At 37.7% G+C, this 27663-nt stretch overlaps 1 protein-coding gene across 2 annotated transcripts in view; it reads right to left on the bottom strand.

Annotated features, from left to right (window-relative positions):
- Positions 1-2455: 2455 nt before the first annotated feature.
- The window catches only part of RAP1GDS1 (RAP1, GTP-GDP dissociation stimulator 1), a 149925-nt gene continuing 124717 nt past the window's right edge, over positions 2456-27663 (bottom strand). For both annotated transcript variants that reach the window (XM_010848323.1, XM_010848322.1), the window contains 8 exons: positions 22098-22241; positions 21502-21633; positions 20211-20345; positions 18878-19003; positions 18015-18154; positions 15976-16102; positions 11424-11552; positions 2456-4204 (listed from right to left, as the gene is read on the bottom strand). In XM_010848323.1, coding sequence (XP_010846625.1) covers positions 4077-4204; positions 11424-11552; positions 15976-16102; positions 18015-18154; positions 18878-19003; positions 20211-20345; positions 21502-21633; positions 22098-22241 — 1061 coding nt within the window. In that variant the 3' untranslated portion in view covers positions 2456-4076. The remainder of the gene's footprint in view (positions 4205-11423; positions 11553-15975; positions 16103-18014; positions 18155-18877; positions 19004-20210; positions 20346-21501; positions 21634-22097; positions 22242-27663) is intronic.

Genomic DNA, 27663 nt, shown 5'->3' on the forward strand with positions numbered 1-27663 from the left:
TGTTTATATTGATTTAGTAATTCTGCTAATAGAAGCTAATATCACTGAGCTAGTACTGTGATTCCCACTTCACAGATGAAGAAGTCTGAGACAGGAAGAGAAAACACTACAGTGGAGAGCCATGCTCAAGGCCTGCTCTGCCCACCTGGCCATCTTTGTTTCAGGAAGGAGGTAAGGGGTTATGCATTCCACATTGAGGAGAACTGGGTGCTCCTGAAACTATGAATTTTTTTTAGTTGCTAAGTCATATTTCTTTTGTGACCCCATGGACAGTAGCCCGCCAGGCTCTTCTGTCTGTGGGATTTCCCAGGCAAGAATACAGGAGTGGGTTGCCATTTTGCCATTTCCTTCTCCAGAAACTAATAAGACACACAATTAATGAGACAGAACCTAATATCAAAAGAAATTCTCTCAAGTCAGACAAATATTGAAATCTCAATTTCTCTATCTAGAACTAGTTCTCCTGTTTGGCTCTTGTTCTTTGAATTCCTGTAGCCAGGAATCCTGCGGGGGCAAGGTGGGGAGTATAGTTTAGGCCATGATATGTTATAGTTCCCTCCAGCCTCAATGTCAACCTCTTTAAACGTTTCAATTATCAGAAAAATTCTAGAAAGTAGAGATTATTAAACACGATAAGAAAACAGGCCCAGAGAGTTTAAGTAATGTGGTGATGGTCACACAGCCAGTACGTTAACAGAACCAGGATGTCACTACAGGAGAGAGAGTATTCAGAGACCTTACTCCTTCCACTTACCACACTTTTAAAATAGCTATTTCAACATTTTAGACACAGCTTTAAAACCTATCTATGAAAAACACCAATACAGTATACTAACGCATATATATGGAATTTAGAAAGATGGTAACAATAACCCTGTGTACGAGACAGCAAAAGAGACACTGATGTATAGATCAGTCTTATGGACTCTGTGGGAGAGGGAGAGGGTGGGGAGATTTGGGAGAATGGCATTGAAACATGTATAATATCATGTATGAAATGAGTCGCCAGTCTAGGTTCGATGCACGATACTGGATGCTTGGGGCTGGTGCACTGGGATGACCCAGAGGGAGGGTATGGGGGGAGAGGAGGGTTCAGGATGGGGAACACAGGTATACCTGTGGCAGATTCATTTCAATATTTGGCAAAACTAATACAATATTGTAAAGTTTAAAAATAAAATAAAAATTTAAAAAAAACACAAAAACCTATCTATGAAGCTATATGGCATATAAATACATAAACTAATAGACCATATCTGTGGGGAAAACCCCAATTTTCCTGGTTATAGCCATGAAGATTCACCCCAAATTATCACTAAGTGCTTTTTTAACAGACACTTGTATAATTCAAATGTACGGCTTCCTCACATCAAGCAGTGTCTTTTAAGCGTACTGATTCTAGTAACAGTTGGATACGAAGGATAATGCTCACCTAAGTAATAGACAGCTTCACCCTTTATGTTCAGCAGAGTTAGATAATAAGCCCTCTGATGATACCAAAGAGTATTTCTTTTTCAAATGTTCACATGCAGGGTTTTCCAGAACAATTCACACTAATCCTTATATCCTGTTGCACCCAAGAGGAAATTGTTTTAGAACTGAAAAACTTTGTTCCACATCTCCACTGTTATCAGAGAGTATGCTCAAAGCATGTTTCATCAAGGAAAATACAGGGTTGTGGGCCAGTATTTAATCAATTTTGCTTTGAGCACAGTATGGGTTCGCTCTGGGTGGGGTGGTTAGCAAGATTCCAAGGAGCTAACAGGACCGGGAGGGAGGAAGGGAGGACATTCCAGTGCGTTTCACTCAGACATCTCCCCTCTAATTTTTGGTCTGTTTGCTTTTCATCTGTGCTCTAGTCCTGGCACAAACTGGTAACAAAAGCTTTGTTGTGTGGCGCCGCCCATCTTTTCGTCAGAATGCACTCTTACGAGTAGCAAACTAATGTAAAGGTGATCTCTAAAACTAAGTAGTGGGAGAGGGATGGTATGGTCTATGGGCTCCCGCCCACCGCACAGCAGCACATCCTGAGTTCGGTGGAGCCCTGTCATCCTAAGGGCGCAGCTTCTGGTCTTTGTAGAACAACTGGTGATTTGAATTGCATTTCATTTTGCCAAAGATGAGAGTTCCTAGCATATCAGCAACTTGATTGCTGGCAGCTGGCCCATTTAGTGTCTTTTCTCAAATCCATGATTTTTGGATGCTTTTGTTCTGAGGTTTTCTGTATAATGCTTTTCAGTAGAGACAGCCTACTATCAAAAAAGAAAAAAAATTCCTTGAAGTCAGACAGATACCTACATCTCAATTTCTCTATATATCTAGAAATAGTTCAGGCACTCTGGAAGTTTCATGGCAGTAGGGAATCACTCAGTGAATACCTACTGAGCACCAGAGATCAGCAGGTGCTAGTCCAGGAGCTGGAAACAGAAGTACAATACACAAATAAACCAAATGATGCCATTACAGTTTGATATACTATTTATTTAGTTATTAATATGGACAGCCTATTATGCAACATTATAGATATCTTTCAAAACCTAAAATACAGTCCACTGTCCAGCCCAGGAGGAGACAATGAACAAGACCATTCTTAGAGTAAACGTAGCATAAGCACTCACAATAATCGTCCTTTTCTTGGACATCAAAGGGAACAGTCAGTGAAAAGGTTCTTTCACCTCCACTGGAGTTTTAACGTTCTTGAATGACAGCTATTTCAGAGTCAGAAGTCCACCTTCGAGCACCCCCGAGAGGTGTGCAGCATCAATGTTGGAGAGCAAGGAGCCCACCTTACCTTTCAGCCAGTATTCGTCAAACTTGAGCATACGGAGAAGGCAGGTATGTCACTGGGGTGTTCTGATTAATTTACAAAGATTGAGTTTCAAAGCTCTAAAAACCCGTGTGGTGGTGGTGGTGGTGAAGAGTATACCACATTTTGCCAAGGGGGTCTTCTCATCTCTTGAGGCTTGGCACTGCCACTTTTCCATTAGGCTTTAAGATCTACTGAAGCTCTCTGTGAAAAGCAGAGGTGGGAAATGCTAACACCTACTAGAATGAGGCCATCTGCAGAATGAACTGGACTGGCTGCTATGGCTTTTATAACCTGCTTCCTTTCTTTAGACAATCATTTCTGAAACTTTTCCTGTATGTCCTGCATATGTCTCATATAAAATTTAAAAGGGCTAAGACTGAGGAAACTTCTGGCTCTCAAGCTGGATGATAAAAAACAAAACAAAATCCATTCTCCAATGAGCTCTACTCAAATTTCTCAGTTGAAAACAAATGCCAAGTGATTTTTAAAGACATGTGCTGGACAATATTAACTGATGGAAGAAATTCTGAGGTGAAACTGTACATATACCAAAATCTAAAATACAGGCAAAAACCAAGATGTATTAGTGTAATATTTTTCAACCCCTTAGTTTTATGTTGAAAACTACAAATGTTTTCAGCATCAGGCTACTGATGATGGCCAAGTAAATATGAAATAAAAAAACCTCAGGAAGTCTTGCCAAGTTTGTGGCAGTTTCAACAGACTACAAAGGAAGAAGAAGAAACCATAGGGTAAAGAGTGAGAGTGTTGGACTTTATTTAACTCTAGGTACCATGGATTTGACATTAGTAGGTAAGACTAACGAATAAGCAGCCATACAGGTTTTTTGGTCACTGTGCTTTCCAAGCACCAATAAATGGAGCTATTTTTATTATTCAATCCCATCTTTCATGAGCTAATCAGATCCTGCTGCGTTCTCGCTTGTTTCTAATTTACATTCGTATGTAGTTTAGCAAGGGTGAGGATCAAGTCACTGTGTAGTACCGCGTTTACGTCATCCAGGACTACAACATGCACATTCTACTTAATGTAGCTCAAGCAACAGGAATACAAGAAAACAGTGATGGGTGGAGACTTGTTCTTGACAAATTCATGTTCACACTAACTATGGGTTTAGAAATCTTATTGGGCAGGTACCTACAGCAGTTCTTCGGTTGGCATTGGAACGTTACACGCATGCACAAGTGGTGTGGAGGAGGATGGAGGACAAAGGGGAGAGGAGAGGAGTGTCGGCGAGGGGCAGTTCTCAGCTTTCCACAGCCAGTCTCTGCTCTGTGAGAGAGGCCTGCTGAGCCACGCTTTTGTTCTCATGACTGCGAAGTTTAGACACAACGTCTAGAAAGGCCAAATCCTGCACTTCCTTGTGCAGAGATTCTGGAAGACAAAAACAGGACAACAGGTACGCTTCTATTAGATTGCTCTAATCGTACGATACACACTACCCAAAGCATATACCCAGAATGCTTGGGTAAAGGATGCTGAGTTATCAAAATAGATCAGTTTTAAATTTTGTGGCAAATTAAAAGGTTTTACCTCTCCAGAGGGAGGGGAAACATGCATACTTACAAGTGATTCATGTCGCTGCACAGCAGAAACCCACACAACACTATAAAGCAGTTATCCTCCAATTTAGAAAGTTACACCTCACCTCTTTTCAACAAATTTCTGTGACAGTAGACTCCTTTTCAGATTTCCTATCTTCTTCTTTCTCTTGCTCTATTTAACTTCAATTACAGTAAAATACAGGATACTCCTCTGAAGGCCAATAAGTTTTATGTAATTAGCATTCCTCAAACTGGTGTGTTTACTTTGATAAAACTGAGGTATAACACCAGCTGGAGTAGCAATACTCAGAATAGATTTTAAAATAATTGATATTTGTAGAGCATTCCATCCAAAAGCAGCAGATAACACTTGCAAGTGCACGTCGAACATGCTCCAGGACTGACCGCACGTTGGCCACACAGTGAGCCGTGGTAGATTCAAGAATCGTGACGTCATATCAAGTATCTTTTCTGATACAATGCAATGAGATTGGAAAAACTGTAAAACATACACATGTGGAAGCTAAATAATATGCTATTAAACAACCACTAACTCACTGAAGAAATCAAAGAGGAAATTAAAAAAAGAAACACCTAGAGACAAATGAAAACAAAAGCACAATAATCCAAAACCTATGGGACACAGCAAAATCATTCTAAGATGGAAGTTTACTGCAATACAATCTTACCTCAGGAAACAAGAAAAATCTCAATCTATTCGCATTTAGAGAAAGAAGAACTAACAAAAACCCAAAGTTAGTGGAAAGAAAGAAAGAAATACTTATCAGAGCAGAAATAAATGTGACAGAGATGAAGAAAACAGAAAGGATCAATGAAGCTGGTTCTTTGAAAAGATAAAAATTGATAAACCTTTAGCCAGACTTGTCAAGAAAAATGGAGAAGGCTCAAATCAATAAAATTTAAAATGAAAAAGAGGTTATAATAGACACCGCAGAAATACAAAGGATCATGAGACTATTACAAGAAACTGTATACCAATAAAATGGACAACCTAGAAGAAATGGACAAATTCTTAGAAAGGTACAGTCTCCCAAGACTGGTCTGTTTATATTTTTCCATTTCTTCCTGCTATAGTCACAAGTAATGAAATGGAAAATGTGATTAAAAACCTCCCAACAAAGGTCTAGGACCAGATGGCTTCACAGGTGAATTCTATCAAGTATTTAGAGAAAAGTTAACACCTATCTTTCTTAAACTAGTCCAAAAAATCAGAGGAAGGAACACTCTCAAACATTCTATGAAGCCATCATGCCTGATACCAAAACCAAAGATATCACACACACAAAAGAAATTTACAGGCCAGTATCACTGATGATCACAGACACACAAATCCTCAACAAAATATTAGCAAACCAAATCCAACAATATAGTAAAAGGTTCACCTGAAACTGTCACAACATTGTTAATCATTATTAAACTCCAATATATAAAAAAAATTTTTTTTCAAGTCAGGGGTATGTAATGTACACCATAGGGAATACAGTCAATGATATTGCATTAATTTTGTATGGTGACAGGTGGTTTATTAGACTTATGAAAAGTGAAGTCACTCAGTCGTGTCCGACTCTTTGCAACCCCATGGACTGTAGCCTACCAGGCTCCTCCATCCATGGAATTTTCCAGGCAAGTGTACTGGAGTGGGTTGCCATTTCCTTCTCCAGGGGATCTTCCCGACCCAGGGATTGAACCCAGGCCTCCCGCATTGCAGGCAGACGCTTTACCATCTGAGCCACCAGGGAAGCCCAATTTCCTGATCATCACTATAAGTCAAGCCCAATTAGACTTATAGTGGTGATCAATTCATAATATGTATAAATGTTGAATTGCTATGTTGTATACCTGAAGCTAATATTGTATGTCAACTGTATTTTAATAAAAATTAAAGAACAAAAACTCAATACATTAAAAAGATCATACATCATGATCAAGTGGGATTTATCCCAGGGATGCAACACAACAAATTAAAGGATAAAAACCATATGATCATCTCACTAGATGAAGAAGCTTTTGACAAAATTCAAGACCTATTTATGATAAAAACTCTCCAGAAAGTGGGCATAGAGGGAACAGACCTCAACATAATAAGGGCCATATAAAACAAACCTATCTTACATCACAATACAAAAATTAAGTCATAATAGATCAAAGACCTGAACATAAAGAGCTAAAACTCTAAAGAAACTTAAAAACCTAGGCAACAAAAGGAAAAAGAGAAACTGGACTTCATCAAAAAAAAAAAACTGGGTGTCAAAGGATACAACAGTGAAAAGGCAACTCTTGAAATAGGTGAAAATATGTGTGAATCATATGTCCAATAAGGATTTAATATACAGAACATATAAAGAACTTAACCAACAAGAAACAACCCAAATAAAAAATAGGTAAAGGATTTGAATAAACATTTCACCAAGAAGATAAGGTATACAAATGGCCAATGAACAACTAAAGATCCCCAACAGCACTAATCAATAGGGAAAAGCAAATCAAAATCACAGTACGTTCCTACCTGACACCCATCAGGATGGTCAAGACAAAAGACCGTATCAGTGAGGATGTATAACCTGGGACCTATGTGCACTTCTGATAGGAATGCAAAGATGGTGCAGCCACTGTGGGAAAGAGGACAGTGTTTCCTCAAAAAATTAAACACAGAATTGCTGTATGGCCTAGAAATTCCCCTTCTGTATATATATGCAAACTAACTGAAAGAAGGAGCTCATATTTGTGCACCTGTGTTCAGAGTGGCATTACAACAGCCAAAAGGTGAAAATAATCCAAATGTCCACTGACTGGGTGAATGGATAAACAAAGTGTGATATATGCAAACAATGGAACATTCTTCTGCCTTAAAGAATGGAGTTCTGACACACTACACATATATGAGCCGTGAAAATATCATGCTAAGGGAAAATAAGCCAGACACAAAACAAAAAATATTGTATGGTTCCACTTACACAGGGTACAAAGAGTAGTCAAATTCATAAAGACAGAAAATAAAACTGTGGTTGCCATAAGCTGGGGAGAGGGGTGACTAGGGAGTTATTGTTTAAAGTGTATGGAGTTTCAGTTTGCAAAGAAGAAAAAGGCCTGGAGCAGAATGATAGGGATGACTGCACACAGATGTGAATGAACTTAATCCACTGGACTCTACACTTACAATGGTTCAAATGCCAAATTACATGTATATTTTACATTAAAAAATGAACAATCATGAACATGCTTGAAACAAATGATATCAGCTAGGAAACAGAAGATATAAAGAACAGAAATTTTTGGCACTCAGAACTATATACATGTAATGTCTATGTATATTGCATATATACACAGAAGTAGGATTGCTGCTACTGCTAAGTCACTTCAGTCGTGTCCGACTCTGTGCGACCCCATAGATGGCAGCCCACCAGGCTCCCCCATCCCTGGGATTCTCTAGGCAAGAATACTGGAGTGGGTTGCCATTTCCTTCTCCAGTAGAATTGCTAGGTCATATAATAATTCTGTTTAATTTTTTTTGAAGAGACACTGTACTCTTTTCCACAGTGGCTGCAATAAAAAGCTTGATAGGCTCAAGAACAGAATGGAAAAGACAGAAAAAATAATCAGTGAACTTTAAGACAAAGCAATACAAATTACCCAATCTGAACAAAAGAGAGGTGATAAGCTGGGAAAAAATGAACAAAACTTCAGAGCCTTGAGGGATATAACTAAACAGCTCACATTTGTGTCATGAGAGGCCTTGAAGGACAAGAGGAATAGGGGTGGGACTTAAAAAGTACCTGAAGAAATATGATTAAGAACTTTGCAAATTTAGCAAAAGACAAAAAGCCTATAGATTCAAGAAGCTGAACAAACCTTACACAGGATAATCCCAAAGAAATTCATGCCAAGGAAAAGTATAGTCACACTTTTGAAAACTATTAACAAAAGAAACTCTTAGGTCAGAAATGACACCTTACCTACAAGAGAAAAACAAATCCAGAGATGGTGGATTTCTCATAAGAAACCACGGAGGCCAGAAGAAAGTGGCACAACATTTTCAAGTTTTGAAAGAAAACAACTGTCAACCTAGAATTCTATACAGAGAAAATATTTTTTAGAAATGAGGAAATCAAGATACTCTCAAAGAAAATGAATAAGTGAGGAATAATAAAGGAAATGAGAATTTGTTACAAGCAGACCTAACCTAAAATAATGGCTAAAGGAAATTCTTTAAACAAGAAGAGAATGTTTTTTAAAAAAAGCAACCTTGGAACATCAGAAAGAACAGATAGAGCAAAGACACAGATAAATACAATAGCTTTCCTTTCCTCAAGCTTTTTCTGGGTTATGTTTGATGCTTGAAAAGAAAAATTGTAACAACTTAGAACAATGTCCCATGGATGGAGGAGCCTGGAAGGCTTCAGTCCATGGGGTCGCTGAGGGTCGGACATGACTGAGCGATTTCACTTTTCACTTTCATGCATTGGAGAAGGAAATGGCAACCCACTCCAGTGTTCTTGCCTGGAGAATCCCAGGGACGGTGGAGCCTGGTGGGCTGCCATCTATGGGGTCGCACAGAGTCAGACACGACTGAAGTGACTCAGCAGCAGCATGCACCGGCACCTCTGTGCTTACTGCAGCGTTATTTACAAAAACCAAGATACAGCAGCAATGTGAGTGTCCAAGGATACATGAACGAGTACAGAAACGATGGTGTGTTTGTACAATGGAATACTATTCAGCCATGAAAAAGAATAAAATCTGGCCATTTATGACAATACAGCTGGACCTTGAGGGACTATTCTAAGTGAAAGAAAGATAAAGAAGAGACAAAGAAAGATAAATACCACATGATCTCTCTTATATGTGGAATCTAAATACCAAGTTCATTAGATACGGAGAACAGATTGGTGGTAACAAGGAGCAGGGATTGGGGGTCGGAGAAATGAGCGAATTTTTTGATTTGTTGTTTAAATATTAAAAACTACAGTAATAAAAAATCCAAAGAAACAGTAAATGATTTTTGCTTACTGATTAAGCAAACATGCTTTTTCCCCTCACTGTTCTCCAATTTGGATTTCATATTACAAAAAAAACACAAACTTACCAGTAGAGCAAATAGTATTTCTATTTTTGTCTAGCAGAATAAAAATAGAAAATTCAGAAAATACCCAAAGACAATACTCCCTAACTACCTAAAGACTTAACACAAGAGCATCTTGACCATTTATTTACTGGTCAAATTGAGAATGGATGCACTCTTTTTAAGGAAAATTTTAACATCTGAGGGGTTGCCCAAGCAGAATTTGTGGAAAATATCTGCAATTATCTCAAGGCAGAGGAATACTGGGGTGTTATATAGCCGGAGAAGGCAATGGCACCCCACTCCAGCACTCTTGCCTGGAAAATCCCATGGATGGAGGAGCCTGGTAGGCTGCAGTCCATGGGGTCGCTGAGGGTTGGACACGACTGAGCGACTTCACTTTGACCTTTCACTTTCATGCACTGGAGAAGGAAATGACAACCCACTCCAGTGTTCTTGCCTGGAGAATCCCAGGGACAGGGGAGCCTGGTGGGCTGCCGTCTATGGGGTTGCACAGTTGGACACGACTGAAGCAACTTAGCAGCAGTCAGTATAGCAGACCACAACAGAAAACACTACCATGGGCAATGCAGACAGAGCCATGTCAGCAACATCCAAAGAGATGGAGCCTCAAGCCAAGGGAGTCCATGATCCCAGTTCCTTTAGCATAGCTGACACAGCTGCAGAGAAAGCCACCTTGACCTGATGCCATTATACAGTCCCCTCATTTAACTCTCCTTGTTCTGATCAAAGCTCATCAAGCAACCCTTGATGTCTGTCTGCCCTGAAGGAGTCAATGCACCAGACGTGCATTTGCAGTGTTCTGAGATCAGTGGCAGTCATACTTCTCATTATAAAGGGGTAAACCACCATTCTGGTTTTGTACTGGGATGAGGTGAGCCTATCCCAAGAGACAGATCCACCCTTGGTGTATGCACAAAAAAGTCTATCTAGAAACCTAAACCTGCCTGTCAAGGCTCAATTCCAGAAAGGCTTTCCTGATACTCACCCCCGTCTACTGCCCACCACCTTGGCTGTTACTATCACCTTGAAAGCTGCTAACCAGACAGGACTATTTACATTCACTACTCCTCACCCAGCACCACTGCAATGTGGTGCTTCCTTCCTTCACAGACTTGGCTTCCTTGTCTAATAAATGGTAGTGATGATACTGACAACCAACTCTGGATGAAATTATGTAATCCTTAAGCATTTAAAAAAAAAGGGGGGGGCAGCGGATGACAGAGTGGATTAAAACACATGACCTAACAACACGCTGCCTACACTTCAAATACAAGATACAGCAGACTGAGTCGAAAAGGGTAGAAAAGAACCAAGTGGATGTTATTCAAAAGAAAGCAGGAGTAGCTATGTTAATATCACATAGACTTCAGAGCAAAGACTACAACCAGAGACAGGGAGAAATGTTACACATTGATGAAAAGGTAAATTCTCTAGGAAGGCACAGTGATCCTAAAGGTGTATGCACCTACCAAGAGAGCTGCAAAATATATGAAGCAAAACCTGATAGAACTGAAGGGAGATAAAGACAGATCAACATTTACAGTTGGAAACTTCAACATCTCTCAATAATTGACAGAAGTAGTAGAAAATCAGCAAGAGTATATCAATAGAAACACCACTGCCAAGCAAAAGGATCTTACTGACATTTATAACACTCACCACTCGATACCAGCAGGATGCACGCTCTTCTCCAGTGTCCATGAAATATTTACCAAGATATGCCAAATTCTTGAACAAATTCCTTAGCTAGTATCATGGTACACAAAATCAGAACTTGTTCTTTATATAAAATAATATCTTTTGAAAGTATATGCAATGTAAAAGTAACCCTATATCTTCCATAAATTTTTAATGCTTTTAAAACCCAAAGGCACCATTTACTATTATTTTATATTTAATGTCAACCACATGTTGATGAATACCAAATAACAGAGGAAACACATACCAGATCCCATGAGAGCACAGATCAGGACCATGGAATTGTATTTGATTTCAGGAGCACTTCTCTCATCTGCTAGCAGCCTGTGCAAGATCTGTACAAGTTGAGCACTTTCTAGGTCTTTCTCAGCAGTACCTGGAACACGAAATAATTAAAGGATCAGTTATATTCATTGGGTATAAACCTGGTACAGTCTGGCTAAAAACTGCTTCACCTTTTAGAAAATGAACATGTTAAACCTTCTGAAAGGAACTGATAAGCAGAAAAGATGGTATGATACACTATGTACTGTCACCATCTTCAAAAATTATCATGACCAAATAGGCACATGAAAAGATGTTCAACATCGCTAGTTATTAGAGAAATGGGAATCAAAACTACAGTGAGATATCATCTCACACCTGTCAGAATGGCTGCCATCAAAAAATCCACAAACAACAAATGCTGGAGAGGGTGGGGAGAGCAGGGAACCCTCCTGGACTGTTGGTGGGAATGTAAATCGGTAGAGCCACTATGGAGAACAGTATGGAGGTTCCTTAAAAAAAACTAAAAATAAAACTACCCTATGACCCTGTAATCCCACTCCTGGGCATATATCCAGACAAAAGCATGGCCCAAAAAGACACACATGCCCCCCAACGTTCTTTGCAGCACTGTTTACAATAGCCAAGACATGGAAACAACCTAAATGTCCATCAACAGAGGAATGGATAAAGAAGATGTGGTGTGTATATATACACACACACAACGGAATATTACCCTGCCATTAAAAGGAAAGAAATAAGGCCATTTGTAGCAACATGGATGGACCTAGAGAGTGCCATACTGAGTGAAGTCAGTCAGACAGAGAAGGAGAAATGTCCTATGACATCCCTTTATGTGGAACCTAAAACGAAATGATACAAATGAATTTACTTACAAAACAGAAAGAGACTCACAGACTTAGAAAACAAACTCATGGTTGCCAGGGGGAAGGGATAGTTAAGAACTTTGCGAAGGTCATGTACACACTGCAATATTTAAAATGGATAACCAATAAGGACCTATTCTAAGGCACATGGAACTCTGCTCAATGTTATGTGCCAGCCTGGATATGAGGGGGATTTGGGGGACAATGAATACACGTATATGTATGGCTGAGTCCCCTCCCTGTTCACCTGAGACTATCACAACTTTGTTAATCAGTTATACCCCAATACAGAATGTTTTTGGTGTTAAAAAAAAATTATCACGGCCAATTGTATATCCTCTATCTCTCTTCTTATCCACCTATTCTCACCCACCCCAAGGTATTTTGGAGCAAATCCTATAGTCACATAATTTCCTCTATATGTAGTCTAGAATGTATCTTTAAGAGAATGGTACCCTGCAATTCCTATCAAAATCCCAATAGAATTTTCTAGAGAAAACAGGTAAGCTTATACTAAAATCTGTGTGGGAAACCACAGGTCCTAAAAGAGGTAAACAGTCTTGACAAAGAATAAAATTGGAGGAATTCCTCTACTTGATATGAGGATCACTGCATAGGTACAGTTATCAAGACAGCGTGGTGTTGGTGGAGAGACAGACACACAGGACAAAGGAACTGGAAGAAGACCCTGGAAGCAGACCCACAGGAGTATGCTCCACTGATTTCTGACAAAATCAATTCAGAGGAGGAAAGACAGCCTTTTCAACAAAAGGTGCTGGGGCAAGCAGATCCATAGGCAGGGAAAAAAAAAGAAACCCTGACCCAAGCCTCACATTTTATACAGATATTAACTAAAAAAGATCCCAGACTTAAATGTAAAACGACAGGACTTTCAGGACACAAATAATCCTTAAAAGTTTAAAATCCTCAATAGTTTAAAAAAAGATTAGAAAATAAGCAAAAGACACAGGCATTTCACCAAGGAATATATAAGATGGAAAAGAAGTACATAAAGATGTTCAACACTGGTAGTCTTTAGAAAAGTGGAAATTAAAACTACATGAGGCATCACTACATATTGCTCAGATTGACTAAAATTTTAAAAATTAGGGATAATATTAAATATTGGTGAGGGTAAAGAGAAAACTAGGTCAGTTATACAGTGCTGGCAGGAATGTAATGTTTTCCAGAGCCACTCTGGAAAACAGTTTGTTATTTCTTAAAAAATCAAACATGTAGTTACCATATAACCTAGCAGTTATAACTCCTAGGCATTTATCCAGAAAAATGAAAATTTGTGTTCACATAAAATTCTATACATGAATGTTCTTTGCAGCATTATTTTTAAAAGTCCCAAAGTAGAATCAGCCCATATGGCCTTCAATAGGTGAATGGTTAAACAAGTCGTGGTACATACAAATCATAAAATACTATTCAGTAATGAGAAGGAATAAACTACAGACACACAAATTAATGACTCTTTAGGAAATTACGCTGACGAAAAAAAGCCAATTTCAAAAGGTCATATACTATATGATTCCATTCATACATTTCTGAAATGAAAAAAAAATTTAGAAATGAAGGGTCGGTTAGTGGTTTCCAGGGATTAGGAGGGTAAGGAGGCAGGTGGGTGTTGTTATGAATGGAGGATCCTTGTGGAGTTAGAACTGTTCAGATACACCTACACAGGTGATCAAACTGAATTTAACAGAAATTGCATACAAGTAAAACTGGGGAAGTCTGAACTAGAGGTAAATTTTATCAGGGGTTGGGATGTAATACTAGGTTTGCAAAATGTTACCACTGGGCAAAACTGGGCAAACTGTAAAGGCATCTTTATTATTTCTTTTAACTGCATGTGAATTTACAATTACCATAAACAAACAAAAAAAAAGGACTCTTTAAAATGTTGCTTTAATACTATTATCATACAAAAATTTTATAATTCCTTAATAGTATCTAAAAACCTGAAAGGATACAGGTTTGGAAAAATATGGTTTTCAAAGTGTGTTGTATATTAAAAAGGTAGTATGGCCTTATTTTTAAATCTTAGGCTCAAGGAGCCTAGGAAACACTAGGTGATAATGAGTTATTGAGAAGAAGGCAAAATTAAAGCCTATTTAGAAGATACTAGTTATGAAGGGCACAAGACCAGATTCACCCCAGGTTGGTAGGTCAAGGATCTTCTAAAATAGCTTCATCACTGTAAGCCATTTTACAAAATCAAGTCGTGAACTCTGTTTGGCATTCAGTGTCCTTATCAATTCTCACCTCTTCCTCATAGTTTCTGATGAAGTAATCTCCCCTACCCATGGAGGAAATCATAGGCTAGGCGAGGACTCAAACTGACCTCCACAGCATCTTTAACTGAAGTGACCAAAGTCACATCATCTTCCTCAAGTCTTGTGTATGTGTGCGTGCTTAGTAGTGTCTGATTCTTTGCGACCCCATGGACCATAGCCCCCAGGCTCCTCTGTCCGTGGAATTTTCCAGGCTAGAATACTGGAGCTGGTTACCATGTCCTCCTCCAGGGGATCTTCCCAACCCAGGGATGGAACCCACATCTCTTGCATCTCCTCCTTTGGCAGGTGGATTCTTTACCACTGGGCCACCTGGGAAGCTTGAAGTCTTTTCTAGCTTTAAAATTCAAGAAACGTTTACATCCTATGATTTTTTTAAAAAAATTATATATGGTTTTAAAGTTTATAACCTGTTAAGAGGACAAACAAATTCAAATCTCTCATACCTGAAATCTGAGTAAATCTGACACTAGAGGAAGATATACCATTTTTATCTTTTGGCTTCTCCTTCCTGGGATAATGGTTGGTGAGAGTGAGAATTCCCCACAGTGAGAGTTATGGACATAAGTCATCACTTAGAACTGAAGTGATCAGTTAACAGTATTTACCAGAGTATTTCTGAACGGAACAGGACATGTCTACCAAGTCTACAGGCCTCCTTCGTGTAAGGCAGCTTCAGGTCTTACCTCAGGCCATGTGACTTCCATTGTCTCCAGCTGACTATGTATCAGAGCTGGGTTCCTGACACAAAGTTGCCTCCCATAAACTATTTGTTTATGAGTGGGCTTTTCCTGAAGAATTCTGAGTAACAGGGATACTGCCATGAAGAGACTAACTGAAGCATTCAGACTCTGCTTTGGGGGGATTCTGAGTGTACATACACAGAAGAGCGACATAAAAGGTGGGAATTTAGAACGAAGGTGATGCTATAAAGCAACAGAAACCATGGCGACAGGAGACCAGCAAGAGACAGAATCAGCAGCACAGACAGAAGAGAATCTCAGTGGCTGGAAGAGTAGCAAACTCTAAGCTTGCTACTGTATTCTAAATATTGTTTCATTTTTCCATGAGGCCTGCTGAAATTCCCTAAGTGTCTAAAATTTGAGATATCATTTAAGAGTCAAACTAACATTAAAGCATTGCCTTACAAATGTTACCAGAAGGACAACCCTAAGGGACATCTATGGTGACATCTATAGAGCATGATTTCCATATACTCAGATATAGTATAGACACACTGGCAAAATGCTTCTAGTCAAAGGTTTTGTCTGACTTCTATTCCACTCCTGTGCTTCCTTTCATCCAAGAGAAAAATAGGAGAAAATAAGTTTGTCACTGGGGTACTTACCCAATTCTAAAGCTGCTATTAGTGCCAAAGCAACAAGGGCTTCATTCTGCATTATTACATGTTCACTAGTTGCCATGGTAACTAGATGCTTGATGCCACCACTTTGTACAATGGTTTTAATTACATCCTACAATAAATAAGTATCATGAAATTATAAACTTTAATTTTAAACATAAACTGCATTACAATCAGTCAATTCACTGTTGAGTGGTTTTCTGACAGTGTCCCTATGAATCATTACATTTAACCATAATTTTTTTTCTTCACAGAAGAGAAGGAAAAGGCTTTTAGCTTTAAATAAATTCATCAAAAGATGACAACTTAAATTACCTAAGCAAAAAAGACCACTGCAGTTCATATCAAGGAAGAGAGTTCCAGAAGCTAACAAACAAAAGCGCCACTGACCAAATGTTCACCTACCATGAGATCAACAAAACAGAATAAATCTTGGAATAATAATAATGAAAAGTTCCTCCTTTCAAATTTTTATTATTAATATAATACCAGGTGGCTGCTTTTCAGATGAACCAGGTGATGAAGCTTTTTATGTATGTATGTATGCATGTATCTATGTAGTCTTAAAACCTTTGCTGTATCTGACAAAGATTACATACAACAGGACTTGAGGAGAACTTAAACCAAAATTCTGTCTCCCTCATTTCTCATCGTAACTACAACTCTGTCCTTCCCAGTGGCAGTGGGCTCCAGACTCAATAAATCTCACTGACTTTCAGCAAATTACAAAAGCTCTCTGCATCTCAGAGATTTCACTTGAGATAATATAAGTGTATATCTCACAGGTTTTTGTTATACGAAATTATTACATGAAAAGCACACATAAAAGTATACAGCAAAGGCTAGACGAAAAGAAATGGCTACACTTATTTCCAGTACTCACTTTTGTCTTCATCTCACTTAGGGTTTTGTTGCCTTCAAACTCAAGTCTTTGTTGGCCTAACCGCCACATGTAACAGGAATTTATTTGAAAGTTCCAGATTCAGATGCCAAAACATGTCTGTCTGACTTAATCTAGTTAACAGAATTATGGTTTGCCTAAACGAAACCACTGGTAAGAGACCTCATGGAATGGAGCAAAGAATTAGGGTAAAGACTCCAAAAAGGACAGAAGAGTGATTTGGGAATAAGCAAGTTAGTTGGAATGTCAGTTCTTCCCACAGTCTCATTTTGATGAATGACATGATGACCCTACCTGGTCCTAAGCCCCAAATACGGAATTATCTCTAAAACCTCCTCCTCCTTTGACCCCAATGTTGAATTCTATCAATTCTACCACCCACATCGTTCTCAAATCCTTCTCTTCTTTTCCATCCTCACTGCTTCTATTAGGCTGAACTATATGCTATTTATTTCTTTGTGTCAAAATGGTTGAATATCAGCAATTTCAAATTACTCAACCCAAATCCTTAGTTCGGCCCTTCATCATCACTCATGTATATTTTAGAAATAGCTTTGTTTTCCTTGCTCCTAGTAAATAAGCTGTAGAGTCATCTTTCTAGGAAAACCAAATAATGGCACCTTGCTGCTTAAAATCCTTTGGGAGCGCCTTAATTCTCTACAGAATCAAGCTGGCACATAGTTCATCTTAATGCCCACTTCTCTTCCCCTTTGGTGACTGTCTCTGGGCCCGACAGAGCACAGTTATGATGGACAAGAGGTAAAAGGAGGACCACAGGAGTTCATTTTGCTATTCTTTCTCAAAACTTTCCATCTCGTCAACAATACACTTGGTCCTGTACCGGTGTCAATGAAATGGATGGGCTTTCAGGCTGCTCTAGGTGAGACAGGTGGTAGGAAGGGCCAAGTTACCAGCTGTTTTTGCTCCAGGGAAAGATACCAAGAGATAGCATGTGATGGGGAGGAACATTCCTGTGACCAACCAGCTGGAATAGCTACTGTCGTGAAGTCAATTATTTATATGAAGGAGATTTACTCAAGACAAGGGGTACCTTTAAGATTTTTTTCTTGCCATCTTCTTTTAATCTGTTTCATAAATAAATGAATGGTTTCCTCAGACTTACTTTTGATTTACTGTGTCGTATGAGGGCAGAGAGCAGTCTGTTTGACTCTCCCATCACACCAGCATGATCTTTGGCTTCACACCACTCCACCAAACGTTCCACTAATTTAACATTTTTTCCCAGTTGTTCAGCAGCTTCTGCTGTAGGAAAGAAGGCAAACCACAAAGGAATGAATCACTAATAGGCCATCAACTAAAACAGCTAGTTAAAGATTTTAGAGTGTAAAGGAAATTACAGGTCTAAAAACCAGAACACAACAATTTTGTTAAATAAGAACTACAAAATACTCTGTATCTAATGGATTATTGAGATTTTTTATAAAGAGTTATGGACTTTTATATAAAAATGAAATAACTTTATACTCTTTTGGCTCAACCTGGTAGTGTTAGTACTCTGGAAAACTGTACCAAAGAGTTTTCAGCAGTACTCTAAGGAATCAATATACAAAAAGTTTAGAATTTAACTCATTCCAAGGATTAGTTTTCATTATTGTTTCTGTAAACAGAAACATGATCTCCCTGTTTGTAAAACAAATTTAAAAATTTTTTGACTGTCTGTATTGAAACAATGATTTTGAAGACAAAGTAAAATCAGTATAGAAAATGCCAAAACATAAAAATTCCTCCAAGAACTGTTAATAAATCAATCTAAAACCTAGATTATACCTACAAATGAAGAGAAGTGCAATATAATTTCCATTTAAAGTCAATTATAACAACCATGGAAATTAATTAATGGGGATCTAAAACCAATCTCTTTTGCCTTTTATTTGCTACTTATCTCTATGATTACATTAATTCTGAAAGCTAAAAACAGGCCTTTTTTCATACAAAACATACACCTTAGGCAAGAATTTCTCTTACCTTGTGCATCTATTAACATTCTTAATGTTCCCAAGAGTTTGAACTGAACCGGGGGCATTTCAGATTTAAGGAATTTCAAAACTGCCTCCGTGACTCCAGCTGATAACATCTTTGCTTTATTTACAACTGGGGGGCGGGGAGGGAGGGAGAGAGAAACTGGTTAAAATTATGTTAGCATTTTTGATGATAATCATTCAATATAATTTTTGAGTGTCTTATTAGCTTTAAGGCTCCATGTTACATTCTTCTACCTAAAAACAGTCGTATTACTTTTCTATTAACTTTAAGAATGGGATTGGGAATGAGAGGTCTGGGGGATAAATATCCTCTGTCTACAGAAGCACAACATACAAAATCACATTTACTGGCTTTTAAAATCTAATTAAAAAAACTAATAATTTGTAAAGGAAATCTGACAATGTTGCCTTCATATTTACAAAAAGCATGATTCCTCAACTTTAATAAATGTCTCTTTTTAATGTCTCTATCCTTGACCCAAGTGCGCTAATATAGATATTAAAGACATTAATAAGCAATCTTAATCTGCTACATGAAACAAATTTATTTTATATAGATTGCATTTTCATGTTACACTATTGTTACCTAACCAGAAATTTACCATTAGAAAGTAGAATAACAGGATAGTTTTAACTATATCCTGTATTATTTCCCATGATAATGTTATTTTGAAAGACTAGTAATCCAAAAAGGCACATTAAGGCTAGTTAAAAAAAAAACTGTATGTCTGTACCCACTGCTATATTTAAAATGGATAACCAACAAGGACCTACTGTACAGCACATGGAACTCTGCTCAATGTTATGTGGCAGCTTGGGTGTGAGCGGGCTTTGGGGGAGAATGGCTACATGTATATGTATGGCTGAGTCCCTTTCCTGTTCACCTGAAACCAGCACAACATTGCTAATTGGCGATAGCCCAATACAAAAAGTTCAAAAGGAAAACATTTCACGTCTGCTTGTAGGGAAAAAAAATTCTTAAAAGTCATCTTTAGGGGATTCTATGAATTGATACCATTATCTTACCTTAACTGAAGATGCTTTAAAAATCTTAACTATACAGTATGATGAAAATCTGGGAGTTCACAAAACGTAATAGACTATTTGAATCTGAAAAAGGAAGATTGTGCTTGTGTAGTCTCAAAAACTTCTTTAACATATAATCTCCATTTATGAGTAAGAAAAATGTAAGCAATCTGAAGACTATGAATTTTTCTTTTCTTGGTCAGGGTAGGTCCACAAACCACATAAAGTAAATATCTTTCCAAAACAACAGGTTTTCTCTCACACAGTTGGCTCCCATTCTTAAGACTTACCTGGGATGGCTAGGTTTCTGAGGGCACTTAGTGCTGCATGCTGAACAGTTACGTTTCCGTCTTCTACATGTCTGTCCAATAAATCCATAAGTTTTTCTACAATTCCATTGTCTACCATATGGATACAATTTCCATCTAAATAGCAACAGAAAACATTTTTTCCCCTCTTTACAAATATTTATAAATATTTTGTAATACTCATGCCAGCCCATTATCTACATTAAGGAAAATGAAGCTACAGAAAAATAAAAAGAATTCCATCTCTTTCTCACATCAGATTTATGAGATTTTTGTTTGTTTACTGAGTGAGAAGTCTGATTCTAAGATTCTTAAAATAGATAACATTTTTAAAATTGGCCCCAAAAATCTCTAGCTGAGATCCTGACAGTATGTCAGAAGATGAGTAGGTAGAAACCACGTGCTTATCGTGTCCCCCAATTGTTTCCATTTATAATGAAGTATGCCAGTGTTCTGCCAATGTTACAGTAACAGTACTCTACATTTTGTTATCATGGTTGATATTTAAATTATTTTTAAAGAAGAATTTCTGAAACATTTATAAAACAGAATATTATAATGCATTACTATTTAACCCCCATTTAGCTTCATGAATTATCAATATTTTGCAAGTCTTATTTTCATTATTAAGGAGCTGATGATGGTCCCCAAAAAGACAGAAGGAAAAATGGAATAAGTCATTATTAAAACATGCTATAACAAGAGTTAATACTCAAATTAAAAATAAAAGTAACTCATATTTCCTAGACACAGTATAAGAATAAGTTTCTAGAATGAACAGCAGAAGTATCAGACTTCAGAAATACACATGAAGGCCTGGTGCTTCTGAATTATTATTCCAGCCTAAACCAGTAGATCACCCACACTTAAGTTTTGTACACATTAGAGTATAAACTGAGGCACAATAATGAATACTCAGATTATTAAATCCAAGATTAAATCTAAATCCAAAGAGCATATCCTCCTAGATCAGAAGTATATTAGCACAGGACTAAAGTTTATTCATCTCTGAAGTGTAGAGTATTCAAAAAGAAGGACTTCAAAGTCACTGTTCATTATCTTTAAACTATCAGCTCTTAGTTGAAGTGCATAAAACATGTAATTTGTTGGGCAAGTCGCTATTAGTATTTCAGATTTCGGAAAAATTAAGGTAGTAGTACACACAGATTCTGTATATGCTTCTGAACGGTTCTAGGTTTAGTACATGTTATGGCAAAGCATAATTCTAAAATATAGAAAGTCTGATTTAATAAGAATGAACAAATATGCTTACCATTTCTGGCAAAATTTGCAATTGCCAATGCTCCAGCAAGCTGTAGCTGGTGGTTATTTGATGGAATCCAAGATAGTACCCTTTGAAACACATTACCTTTTCCTCCTTCAAACAATTTCTGCATGGATTCATCTAAAGATAAATGAAGCAGATTCAAGGGAAATACTTAGGAGTGACACGTCCATATTCTTAGCTGAATACCCAACTGGGAAATCATATACTTCACAATCCACAATTCATAAAGGGAGAAGTAATAGCTCTTTTTGTAATAAACTTTTAGTAGAGACTGGACAAAAGGGTTTAGAATTTTTCTATTCTAAATCCCAAGTAGCCACCTAGCTTTTAGACCTTTGGCATCATAGCTGTCTCTTCTAAAGACAGCTCTTTAAATACTGTTGTAAGATAGTAAAGACTCCTCCTGTCCAGGTTCATTATCTCTAGTTCTCTTTATGATGTGTTTCAAAATCATTACATCAACAAGATTAAATGTGACAGGAAAATAAGAGAAAATGCCTAATGAAGTATTTATAAAAGAGACAATAAATTTTTAAAAATCTGACAGTCATGTTCTTTTATTGGCATAAATTACAACTCACCTCCAAGAAGTAATAAAACCATTAGATCCGAAGCGGTTTTGAGCTCAGCGATATCCTCCTCTTTGTCACTATCCACTTTCTGCTGAACAATCTCCAGTAGACATTCTACCAGGCCTGATTCAACGAGCTGTAGTTTAATAGCATCTAAAGAATAATGTGAACAAAATAACCAAAATTTAAGATAAAATAAGAGTTCTGGTACAAGCAATTTATTGTTAAGAATTATAAGACACCAAGAAAGTACATGATTTAGATAATACTCCTCTGAAGATATGAGTTTCAAAAGGAAGTATCAGACAGTGCAGCTTAAATACACAAGAGCTTTATTTCATCTTTCCATTTGATATTATGTCACTTTTTACAATGTTTGGCAGCACCTAAACAAATTGATTCTCAGCTCTGAAGGCAAGTAATATCTACTGTTATTCTAGAGATTATACTCACATTTAAAAGGCAACACTGTAAAATATCCCACACTGTTTAAAATAAAACATACACAGATGATATAGTTAAAATATATCCACTAATGGAGTTTGAATACCAAGATACTGAAAAAGAGGTATTAGTAAATTTCAAAGTATATCACAAAGTATGCATATTTGAATTCATATTTGTACATTGTTATTTTTCTAGGGCAGTTAATTTGTAACTTTCTGAACTTTGAAAAGTCATGTTTTAAAAAAGAGCTTCAGGTCTTCATTAATTTGAAGCTTCCTCAAGTGGTGGGAACGTGGTTCATTATATTATAGTTGCCCTATGTTTGAATAGGTTCTTAAATTTTCATAATAAAAGTGGAAAGAAAAATAACTTTGAAATTTTTTGATGGATAACTAAGGAATTTTAGACAGATTTTACATCCCAATTGTATTTTAAAACACTATCTTCATAGCAAACTATATTTGTCTATGGAATCAACATTGTTTATACTCCTAATATCTTAAATATTCTTTCATTATAGAACATATTTCACTGAAGATTTTACATTCACATTCATATCTGACTCCCCCAATTCAGCAGATATTGTATATACTTCATTCATCCTTGTGTTTTAACCTAAATTGGTCTACTTAAATATTTTGGGTATATTTGATACTGCTTAAGATAACAACTGACCTTAGAAATACATTAGCTACACATATATTTTCAAACTTAAATTTTATTTTTTAGTTGGATTTTATTTTAGTCTTCAGTTTCTCTAAGCTGTATATGCATATATCTATAGCAAGGGCTATATCTATAGTGTAAGCTTGTTATTTGGGAGAAACAGACCTTTTTTTTCCCCCAAACTTAAGACTTTTTCTTTCAGACCATTTTAATGTATAAAAATTTGGCCCTTTTTTCCCTATCACTAGGACCACTGATCTTCTTTGGCATATTATTTCAGAATACACAGAATATTCAACCTGGAATATTTTTTTTAAAGGTATACTTGCGCTGTGCCATGCTGAAAGTAGGGCGTTTCCTTGGTTACAGAATGACAGAACTAGAAATATGTGGTGACTAGAACTGAAAGCCATGACGAAAAAGCCTTAAAAAATACAAAAAACCTTGAATTATAGAAATCCCAGTTTAAATGTTGGAATCACTCTCCTTTGCATACAAGGAAAACCAAGGATGATATGCTAAGGACAGTCCAGACACAAATGTTCAAAGTTATCATTCAGTCCACTTCACAGTTATAAAACACAAGTGAAGATAGTGGAGAACAAAACAAATAAATAAAAACAGTTATTATGAAATACTACAAGGAAGATTACAGGTCGTTCTCTGGCATAAAACTACCTGAAGGTCGCAATGAAAATTTCCTATTTGGCCAAACCACCAAATGAGATGAAAAATAAATTTCTCCCATAAGATCTAAGGAAGGCAGAAAACATAACATGTGCTAAGGTTAAACTATGAGATCTTTCTTCTCACAGTTTAACTGTAATCACATATATATATGGGATGCTTAAAATGCCTTATTAAAAAGGATTAGCAAGGCATGCTGCCAAAGAAGACAGCCTAGCACACTTTTACAGTACCATTCTGCCCAAGGACATCTACTTATATCACTACCATTTATGTATCATGGTTTATATATATATATGCATGCGTATATCTGTATGAATGTATATTTAAAAATCTTTTCTAAGTGGTGGAAAAATCCCACAAATTCAACAAAGTGCATAAATATATGTTATGCTTAAGTGTGAAAGTTGCTCAGCTATGTCTGACTCTTTGTGACCCCATGGACTATACAGTCCACAGAACTCTCTAGGCCAGAATACTGGAGTGGGTAGCCTTTCCCTTCTCCAGGGGATCTTCCCAACCCAGGGATCAAACCCAGGTCTCCCACATTGCAGGTGGATTCTTCACCAACTGAGCCACAAGGGAAGCCCAAGAATACTGGAGTGGGTAGCCTATCCCTTCTGCAGCGGATCTTTCCAACCCAGGAATCGAACCAGGGTCTTCTTCTGCATTGCAGGTGGATTCTTACCAACTGAGCTATCATAGGAAGTCCTTACGTTACACTTGATCAACTATTATTATTAAATACATTAAATAACCACAGAACTATCACCTAAATCAATAAATCCATTACCAAGAACCTGAGAAACCCCTGTGACTTTTTCCTGTCACATATCCATCCCTTTCAAATCCCTACCCTGATTTTTAAAGGTAACCATATCCATACATATCCATACTTATCCATACTTTTACAGTTTCACCAAATAATCATTCCTAAAAAACTATAGCTTAATTTTAGCTTTTTTTTAAACTTCACATAAATGGAATCATATATTTTTCAGTGCTGGCTTTTTAATATGTTTATAGGGCTCATCTACACTATTGCCTGTAGGGCAATCCAAGATGGGTGGGTCATGGTGGAGAGATCTGACAGAATGTGGTCCACTGGAGAAAGGAACGGCAAACCACTTCAGTATTCTTGCCTTGAGGACCCCATGAACAGTATGAAAAGGCAAAATGATAGGATACTGAAAGAGAAACTCCCCAGTTCAGTAGGTGCCCAATATGCTACTGGAGATCAGTGGAGAAATAACTCCAGAAAGAATGAAGGGATGGAGCCAAAGCAAAAAGAATACCCAGCTGTGGATGTGACTGGTGATGGTCTGATGCTGTAAAGAGCAATACTGCATAGGAACCTGGAATGTCAGGTCCATAAATCAAGGCAAATTGGAAGTGGTCAAACAAGAGATGGCAAGAGTGAATGTCGATATTCTAGGAATCAGCGAACTGAAATGGACTGGAATGGGTGAATTTAACTCAGATGACCATTATATCTACTACTGCGGGCAAGAATCCCTTAGAAGAAATGGAGTAGCCACCATGGTCAACAAAAGAGTCCGAAATGCAGTACTTGGATGCAATCTCAAAAACGACAAAATGATCTCTGTTCGTTTCCAAAGCAAACCATTCAATATCGCAGTGATCCAAGTCTATGCCCCAACCAGTAATGCTGAAGAAGCTGAAATTGAACGGTTCTATGAAGACCTACAAGACCTTTTAGAACTAACACCCAAAAAAGATGTCCTTTTCATTATAGGGGACTGGAATGCAAAAGTAGGAGTCAAGAAACACCTGGAATAATAGGCAAATTTGGCCTTGGAATACGGAATGAAGCAGGGCAAAGACTAATAGAGTTTTGCCAGGAAAATGCACTGGTCATAACAAACACCCTCTTCCAACAACACAAGATAAGACTCTATACATGGACATCACCAGATGGTCAACTCCAAAATCAGATTGATTATATTCTTTGCAGCCAAAGATGGAGAAGCTCTATACCATCAGCAAAAACAAGACCAGGAGCTGACTGTGGCTCAGACCATGAACTCCTTATTGCCAAATTCAGACTTAAATTGAAGAAAGTAGGGAAAACCACTAGACCATTCAGGTACGACCTAAGTCAAATCCCTTATGATTATACAGTGGAAGTGAGAAATAGATTTAAGGGCCTAGATCTGATAGATAGAGTGCCTGATGAACTATGGAATGAGGTTCGTGACATTGTACAGGAGACAGGGATCAAGACCATCCCCATGGAAAAGAAATGCAAAAAAGCAAAATGGCTGTCTGGGGAGGTCTTACAAATAGCTGTGAAAAGAAGAGAAGCAAAAAGCAAAGGAGAAAAGGAAAGATATAAACATCTGAATGCAGAGTTCCAAAGAATAGCAAGAGATAAGAAAGCCTTCTTCAGCGATCAATGCAAAGAAATAGAGGAAAACAACAGAATGGCAAAGACTAGGGATCTCTTCAAGAAAATCAGAGATACCAAAGGAACATTTCATGCAAACATGGGCTCGATAAAGGACAGAAATGGTATGGACCTAACAGAAGCAGAAGATATTAAGAAGAGATGGCAAGAATACACAGAAGAACTGTACAAAAAAGATTTTCACGACCCAGATAATCATGATGGTGTGATCACTGGCCTAGAGCCAGACATCCTGGAGTGTGAAGTCAAGTGGGCCTTAGAAAGCATCACTACGAACAAAGCTAGTGGAGGTGATGGAATTCCAGTTGAGCTATTCCAAATCCTGAAAGATGATGCTGTGAAAGTGCTGCACTCAATATGCCAACAAATTTGGAAAACTCAACAGTGGCCACAGGACTGGAAAAGGTCAGTTTTCATTCCAATCCCAAAGAAAGGCAATGCCAAAGAATGCTCAAACTACCACACAATTGCATTCATCTCACACGCTAGTAAAGTAATGGCTCAAAATTCTCCAAGCCAGGCTTCAGCAATATGTGAACCGTGAACTTTCAGATGTTCAAGCTGGTTTTAGAAAAGGCAGAGGAACCAGAGATCAAACTGCCAACACCGCTGGATCATGGAAAAAGCAAAAGAGTTCCAGAAAAACATTTATTTCTGCTTTATTGACTATGCCAAAGCCTTTGACTGTGTGGATCCCAATAAACTGTGGAAAATTCTGAAATAGATGGGAATACCAGACCACCTGATCTGCCTCTTGAGAAATCTGTATGCAGGTCAGGAAGCAACAGTTAGAACTGGACATGGAACAACAGACTGGTTCCAATATACAGCCTTGACGTACTCCTTTTCAGGAACAAATAGGAAAAGGAGTACGTCAAGGCTGTATATTGTCACCCTGTTTATTTAACTTATATGCAGAGTACATCATGAGAAACGCTGGGCTGGAAGAAGCACAAGCTGGAATCAAGATTGCCGGGAGAAATATCAATAACCTCAGATATGCAGATGACACCACCCTTATGTCAGAAAGTGAAGAGGAACTAAAGAGCCTCTTGATGAAAGTGAAAGTGGAGAGTGAAAAAGTTGGCTTAAAGCTCAACATTCAGAAAACGAAGATCATGGCATCCGGTCCCATCACTTCACGGGAAATAGATGGGGAAACAGTGGAAACAGTGTCAGACTTTATTTTTCTGGGCTCCAAAATCACTACAGATGGTGACTGCAGCCATGAAATTAATAGACGCTTACTCCTTGGAAGGAAAGTTATGACCAACCTAGATAGCATATTCAAAAGCAGAGACATTACTTGCCAACAAAGGTCCGTCTAGTCAAGGCTATGGTTTTTTC

This window comes from Bison bison, unplaced genomic scaffold (assembly GCF_000754665.1).
Source record: "Bison bison bison isolate TAMUID 2011002044 unplaced genomic scaffold, Bison_UMD1.0 scf7180017864263, whole genome shotgun sequence".
Taxonomy (NCBI): Eukaryota; Metazoa; Chordata; class Mammalia; order Artiodactyla; family Bovidae; genus Bison; species Bison bison.